The 7,978-nt window shown below is 52.3% G+C and overlaps 1 protein-coding gene across 5 annotated transcripts in view; it reads left to right on the forward strand.

The window, feature by feature from the left end:
* znf385a (zinc finger protein 385A) overlaps nt 1-7,205 on the forward strand; it is an 80,499-nt gene extending 73,294 nt beyond the window's left edge. For 4 of the 5 annotated variants that reach the window (XM_062541305.1, XM_062541306.1, XM_062541304.1 and 1 more), the window contains 4 exons: nt 350-721; nt 4,476-4,660; nt 5,023-5,202; nt 5,661-7,205. In XM_062541305.1, coding sequence (XP_062397289.1) covers nt 350-721; nt 4,476-4,660; nt 5,023-5,202; nt 5,661-5,915 — 992 coding nt within the window. In that variant the 3' untranslated portion in view covers nt 5,916-7,205. The remainder of the gene's footprint in view (nt 1-349; nt 722-4,475; nt 4,661-5,022; nt 5,203-5,660) is intronic. The other variant, XM_062541308.1, reaches the window with a different exon arrangement.
* The last annotated feature ends 773 nt before the right edge of the window (nt 7,206-7,978 follow it).

Raw genomic sequence — 7,978 nt, forward strand, 5'->3', positions numbered from 1 at the left:
CACATGAAGCATGTTTTTAGCCCTCAGCTCCAGTGAATAAACTAGACTTTATATCGCCCGTAAACTCAGCCAACCACTGTGCCTGGCACGGACCCCAGGCTGGGTGAGTTTGAGGTTGAGTGGGGAAAAAAGCAGGTGTTGTTTTTTTTTCACTTTTCTTATTTATTTCTTTTTTTTTTTTCTTTTTTTTTCTTTAAGCGCTGACTTGGCGTCAGCGTGAATCACGGCGCATGCATTCCTCTGTAACAACTTTATTGTTCTGGAGCCGAGGCTGAAGCTCCTCCTCGAGGGCCTCTAAACGCACCGCTTGACCTGACTCTGGGGCTTTTTTGTGTTTTTGCCTTCGCAGATGAGCCGCTGCGGGCCGTGGCCCAGTTGAACGGGCCCCACCTGGCGCCGGGCCCCAGCCCGCTCTCCGCGCCCCCGACCCCGGACTCCCCCGGCCCCTCCGTGTGCCCGCTGCTGCCGCCCCCTGCACCCTCCTGCTCCGCCACCACCACCGCCGTGCAGCCGCCCGCCTCCTCCACCTCCCCTGGCTGTGGCTCCGTGGTGTCCGGCAACCCCGAGCAGGTCGCCGGTGCCCCTGGGGCCCCCGCTGGAGCCCCCGCCGCGGCATCCGGCAACCCCGAGACCGAAGAGGACAAAGCCAAGAAGCTGCTCTACTGCTCACTGTGCAAAGTGGCCGTCAACTCCCTCTCACAGCTCGAGGCCCACAATAAAGGTGAATACACAGCCCACACGCAAATATACACTGCAACATCACGGGTCACAACTTAACACTTGACACGTGGAACACAATAATCAGTAGTAATGATAATAATAAAAAAAAGGCATTCAGAAAATGCTGTGGCAGCATCTTATTCAGAACATCATCTTAATCAAGCTGATGCCAGAGCCTCTTCAATGAAGTCATTCTGCTTTGGAAACACACTGTTCTCTTTTGCTCTCCTTTTTTCTCCTTTCTTTTTTAATTTATTTGTCATCTTGTCCGGTTGCCAAGTCGTGTCGAGAATTAGCCTCCGCAGCTGACGCTATCTTGCCAAGCAGCTGTTCCGAGGCACGCACGTACTGTAGTATCTTTTTTAAATCCGCCCCGGAAGAAGACACAAATCCAGAAGGTGGTTCAGCGGGCGCCCCGTCACTCTGACACCCCCCCCCCCCCCCCCACGTGTGTGTTCCGTCTCCCCATGAGCGTGCCGAGCACAACCTGCACTCGCGCCAGGCCAACACACACACACACACACACACACAAGACAGCTGCGCTGCGCATTAGACAAAATCACCTCCTGAAATATTCAGGATTTATCTTGTTTCCGCGAGCGCTGCAAATGCACTGCGCCTCGCTCGGGGCATCACACATGAGCAAGTTGCAGGAGCAACAACACTAACAGACATAGCCTCCTCCTGCCTCTAGGGGGCTACAGTCAGAAGATAGCCATGGGGGGGAAGGGAGTGGGACTGACTCTCCTCAGACTGCTTGATGCAGCTCCATACATCAACATGCCATTATTAAGGCCAAAAAAACGCTCTTCCCAGAACACCCATTAGATTGTGGAGCAGTGTACAGATTACATGCATTATAAGCCAGAAATGCATTGTACATCAAGTCCCTCGAGTCCCTGCTTGCAGTGTACAGCTGTATGTAGTAGTAGTCATTGTGTGTGCACTTTTGTGGGTGTCTGTATGTGTGAATATGTGTGTGCATGCTTGCATATGTACACTGGCATGTGTGTGTGTGTGTATGTGTGTGTGTGTGTGTGTGTGTGTGTGTGTGTGTGACAGACAGCGTTCCAGTAGATTGGATACGTTCCCTCACTGTAGTGTACAAACCTGCAGTGCAGTGCCCTGTCTCCCCTCAGCCCTGTGCCTCTCTTCCACACCAGCTGAGGATACTCGGGGTCATCTGTCCATCTATTATTTATCTATTCATTTATTTATGAAGACAGGATTCCTCCGCCCCCCCCCCCCCTACACACACACACACAATGTCCTGCTCTTTCTCTCTCTCTCTCTCTCTCTCTCTCTCTCTCTCTCTCTCTACCAATACCGTTCATCTGAGTCATGAACAAGACCCTCTGAGAGCGGAGGAGTTGTTTGCATCTGCGATCAGATTAGCTTTGCCCTTTTATAATAGTAAAAACAACCCCTTTAATTTACAATGTGTCAAAATGACTGCCAGTTCTGAGGTTCCAGTGTTTTAGTTAGCTAATTGAATGTAATTGGGAAGAAATTACATGAATACTTTCCCACATGTTTCCCTCATGAGGACATCAGTCTTATCCTTTCTTGTTTGTATGTGTGTGTGTGTGTGTGTGTACTCACAGCACTCTGGACATACAAACTCTGCTCAAGTGTTGTCTATTTCCACACAGACGGACCAGTTTAAAATAAACACAGCAGACACACAGATTTTGAACTGGGCATGGAGATGGATGGGGGGTTCAGAGGAAGTGGTTTGAATGATGCTGAAGAAATCGGCTCTGCCGAGCCGGCAATCTGGAACCAATAGGGTCTCGCTCCTCAAAACAAAACTTTGAGTAATCGTGGTCCAAAAATACAAACATATGTCACACAGGCATGGGGATATTATTAGTACGAATACACACACACAGAGAGCGAGAGAGAGAGGAGTGAAGCTAGGCTTAAGGTTGGGTGAGGAGTTTTTGAAGTGTACTCAAAGTAACGTTTCCTCTGTCAGTTGTCTAAATCCATCTCACAACGGACCTGTCATCTGGCTGCTCAAACTCGGTTTGTTGTGCTGGAATCTGGTCCAAGACAGCGAGACGCATGGGTCATTCTGTCAGTCTGTTTGCCAAAGGGAACAGTTCAAACTGATTGTTGCGAGTGCGCATATTTGGCCCCCATGAAAATCATTCAAACATTCAATCCACCCCCCCCACCCCCACCCCCTCCTAGTCCCCCTCCTCCCCTCTCTCCCCACCACATGCTAGCCCAGTCATTCCACTTGTTTAGCTGCAGGCCAGCCTTTACACACATAGCTGTGGGATTTGGGGCTGGCTGTTGAACCCAACCTCAGAGGGAGCACAGAGGAAGAGACGTCTGTTTTTGGCTGCACGGGCGGGGCCCGCACTATGTGAATGGCCAAGTCGAGCCGAGAACAAAAAAACATGCAATTAAAAAACACAAGAGGGACTATTTCGGGGCTGGCTGACAGGGTTTTGTTGGGTCATAAATTGTGTCTGAGAGTCGGAGCGTTAGCTCTGGTGTGTGTGTAAAATATGGTGTGGCGCTCCGCTGCGTTAGAACTCTGATGAAACCCATTGTGATGTGTGCTGCTCGCAAAAACAAGATCCAAATGGCGCGGCGAGTGTTTCAGAGAAGGTGCTAGAACCCAAAAGGGTGGGGGGGAGGGGGGGCGGGGACTGTGCGAGACTGGAGTCTTGCTTACATCCCCCCGGGGCGTTCAAGGGTTCTTCTTTCAGAGTTATGTGAAGAATGCTGAGGTGTAAGCATACAGCAGTTAAACGATTACCCCCCACCACCTCTACCACCGCCATTCCTCCTTCACCTCCTCCTCCTCCTCCTCCTCCTCCTCCTCCTCCCCTTCACGCTTGGTATTTACAGTGAGTGGAAGAGCGCTGTGCTCTCAACACAGCCATTACCCTCTGTTATTTATGATTCCCCCATTAGAGCTAAGTCATCCTGTGCCACTAACTGCCCCCCCCCCCCGCCTTCCCGCCTCTTTTCCCCAAACAAACCCAGTGCCGCTCATCTTCTTGCCTAAGCTTCCATTGAGAATAAACAGAGCTGTTGAAAGGGGGGTGAAAAAAAAAACAGAAAGGGATCGCATGAGCAAGATGTCGGATTTGAGACACATGAAAGACAGAGCGTGAGCACTGCCAGCGTTTCTTCCCGTTGCCTTTATGCTAACATCAGAGAGGTGTCTGGCAGCTGGGCTGCTCATGGGGTGAAGGGACGTCGTCTGTAGCTCTGGTTCAATGGTGCCCTCTAGTGGTCAGCACGTAGAACAGCACCCTCACTGGAGGCGCTAATACCATGTGCTTTGTGTGAGAGGCACACGTGTACTCGCTTAGAAGGGGGGAAGAGCGTGAGTGTGTGTGTGTAGGTGTGCGTGCCAATGCTCCAGCGTGAAGCGTGGTTCCCTGGTCGATATTTGTCACTGTCACTGCCTTTTATGTGGAGGCGCAGTGGGCGTACAAAGAATGCCGCTGCAGACACCAGTGCAACTCGGAACAGATGGGACCCAGGAGAACTCATAACTCAGGATAGCCTTAATGCTATCGCTTGTAGCCCGGCAGTCCGAGGCGAGCCAGCGCGGTGTTATTCTGAGGTGTGCTTCCATCAGGCCGTGCTCTATGGAGCCGTGCTGAGTCCATGGTATTTTTATGGGTGTTATTTTTACCTCCCCCTTACATGTGACTGACTGCTTGTTTGTGTGTGTGTGTGTGTGTGTGTGTGTGTGTGTGTGTGTGTGTGTGTGCCTTTGTTCCTAGGCACCAAACACAAAACCATTCTGGAGGCGCGGAGTGGGCTAGGCCCCATCAAGGCGTACCCCCGTCTGGGCCCCAAGCCCATCGGCGAGCAGGGCAGCGGCCCCACTGACCCCAACACTCAGGAACGCACCTTCCACTGTGAGATCTGCAACGTGCGGGTCAACTCTGAACTGCAGCTCAAACAGGTGAGTGGGTGTGTGTGTGGGTGTGGGTGTGTGTGCGTGTGTGTGTGCGTGTGCGTGTGCGTGTGCGTGTGTGTGCACGTGCGCGCGTGTGTGTGTGTGTGTGCGTGTGTGTTCTATCTATTAGTGTGGAATCACATTTTGGAGGTACAGGTGTGTGTGTGTGTGTGTGTGTGTGTGTGAGAGAGAGAGAGAGAGGGAGGGAGGGCGAGGGGAAGATCAGTGGAAAGCACACACTGCTTCGATTAAAGCCGGATTCTGACTGTCCACGTGTCTTCTAACACATCGTGTCTTTGCTCTGCTGTCCACTTGTCTGTTCTAACACATGGTGCGTTTGCTCTCCTGTCCACTTGTCTGGCCTGCAGCACATATCAAGTCGACGACACCGGGATGGAGTCGCTGGGAAGCCCAACCCTCTCCTCAGCAGGCACAAGAAGCACAGGGGAGCTGACCTCACGGTATGCCAACCCATAGCCCCCATCTCAGCGGGACTGCTCCAAAATCTATGGAGAAAGCAGAACTGGACAGAAGGCAGTAGTTTATATGTAAGGATTAGTATGAGCCAAAATGAGTACAAATCATTGTAAAATGGTGCGTTATTGTTCCATTTTTGAAGTGGAGTGGGTAAGACAACAAGCTGTATGATTATTCTCCATCCATGTCCTGCGTGAGCCCCATAGTGTTTGAGGTGGTTATCAGTTTGAAAGTGGATGTGTGTGTGTGTGTGTGTGTGTGTGATCTGCAATGTGTGTGTGTGTTTGTGTGTGTGTGTGTGTGTGTGTGTGTGTGTGTGTGTGTGTGTGTGTGTGTGTGTGTGTGTGTGTGTGTGTGTGTGTGTGTGTGTGTGTGTGTGTGTGTGTGTGTGTGGATATGTGTGTGTGCGTGTGTGCGTGTGTGTGTGTGTGTGTGTGTGGATATGTTTGTGTGTGTGTGTGCATATGTGTGCTGATCGATGGATGCTGATCTCTCCTCCTCCTCTCTCCCCCTCTCTCTGTTGTCTCAGTCCTCCCTGTCCTTCTCTCAGGATCTCACCAAAGCTCTGGGCGCCGGCCTGCTGCCCAGTCCGCTGGCGGTGGCGGCGGCGATGGCGGCGGCGGCCTCCAACAACCCGCTGGCCCTGCGGGCGGCGACGGCGGCGGCACCCCACCCCCACGCGCACCACCTGCTCCAGGGCCCGCCGCTGAGCCACGCCATCCTGCGGCCCGCGCCCGGCCCCATCCGCACCACCCACGGCCCCATCCTCTTCTCCCCGTACTGACACCACCCTCTCTCTGTGCCGCCTCCAGCCCACCCCGAGTTCACCCACCCGCCCAGACCGACACCACCCACCAGCCTTCCCGTCCAACACCACCCGACCTGACCCCACCCCTGGAACCCAAACAACAAACAACAAACAACACACAACGAGGCCAGTCAGTAGCAGCAACACCCCCCCCCCAAAAAAAAAAAAACATAAAATAAAAACAAACCAACAAACAAACAAACAAAAAAAACAAACACGACTTATAAAAGCACACTGTGAAGAGGAGATCAAATCAACCAATCAGCGCAATCAGTCTGCCTATGAACGTAGACGAGGACTGCGTTTTGGAGACTGCACCGAGCCAATCAGCAACTGACATCTGACGAGACCAGAGAGAGTGAGAGAGTGAGACAAAGAGAGAGAGAGAGAGAGAGAGAGAGAGAGTGAGTGATGGAGACGGAGGAGAGATCATCTGAAATGAGGATTGTCGTCCCCCTCTCTCCCCACGGGCGCCGGGCTCCACTGCACGCTCAGCCAGCTGACAGGGTGATTGGCAGGAGGAGGAAGAGGAAGAGGAGGAGGAGGAGGAGGAGAGGGGAGAGTGCCGCAATGGAGGAAGGGAGTGCCCACCGCAGGAGTCATCACAGCTTGCCTTCCCTCTCCCTAACCCCTGCACACACACACACACACACCTCCTTATTCTCCTTATACACACACACACAAACACACACACACACACACACACACGCACACACACACACAGACATTATACACACACTGTGAGATGGTAGCAGCTCATGTTGGATCCCTGAGATGCAGGTATCTGTGGAGACCATGAGACGTGCTTCTTCCTGGAGACGCTAAACCCGCACACAGACGTTGCAGACACGCAGCGGTTTTTGACGCCGACCACGCGGAACTGTCCGTGTCATGGCGCCGCCCCTTATCGCAGGGGCCCCAATCGTTGTCCTCCTCTGCCCTATGCACCTCAGAAAAATACAAGAGGAAACAAACAAACAAAAAAATAAATAAACAAAGAGGAAAAAAAAACAAACAAAAAAAAATCAACTGTTCTGAATTCAAACACGTCATGTCCGTAGGGTTTAGCTGCTTTAAGTGGTCTCTTTAGCTGTGATCGACTCGTGCCCATGTATAGCTTTGGCCTCCGCGGGGACGTGGGATCCTCGCGTGTCTTCCTTGGGTCTCTGCCGGTGGAGGGGACAGAGAGGAGGGAGGGGGGGGCCGCCCTCATAGAAACAACCCAGTCAGACCTCATCAACCACTCCAGCCCCTGACAAGGTGTGACAAGGAGGGGAGGCGGGGATGGTGAGGGGGGGGAGGGGGGTGAGACAGAGGGATGGAGAGACAGATGGAGAGAGAGAGAGGGCCGCTGGGGAACAAATTCTCCCATAAGGGGATGTGTGTGTGTGTGTGTGTGTGGGGGGGGAGGGTCGAGGGGAGCAGGAGCGGGGCATGCAGGGTGAGGGCTGATCCCAGCACCGGGGTCAATGGAGAAACGACAGCCTGAAGGTGTGCTGCGCTGATAGTGCGGCGCCGCTTCCGAGCTAAAGACAGCAATGTCAAATACAAACAGGCCCGCGAGGCTGGTGGAACGTGTCAGGCTTCATAGCAATCAAACTGTAGTCTGTGAGGAGAGAGAGAGAGGGAGGGAGAGAGAGAGAGAGGGGAAGACAGACAGACGAGGGCGCCATCTTGTATGTTCCCCGTGTCCCTCCCGTCTCAGAGCAACACACATCTTCTGTTGGCAGAATCGCACCCTAACGAAAAACCAATCTCTTTTTGGATATAAAAATGGACAAACAGTTGACTTCTATTTATTCTATTGTATAGAGTAGAATAGTCTGAATTCTTTTGTTTTCAAGCCTGTTGATATCAGTGAAATGGAAGAAAAATAACTGAACTAGTGAGGATGGCTTAGCTTAGCTGTCTGTAGATTGAAAATGGCATCCTTCAGTAGCTGAACCTGGAGTAGGCTAAACCAAGAGTTAGCTTCTTCCATATGGCCGTCTGGATCATATTGTATATATCAGTGAGACACAGGGAAACCAAGCACATGT

This window comes from Sardina pilchardus, chromosome 7 (genome assembly GCF_963854185.1).
Source record: "Sardina pilchardus chromosome 7, fSarPil1.1, whole genome shotgun sequence".
Lineage (NCBI taxonomy): Eukaryota > Metazoa > Chordata > Actinopteri > Clupeiformes > Clupeidae > Sardina > Sardina pilchardus.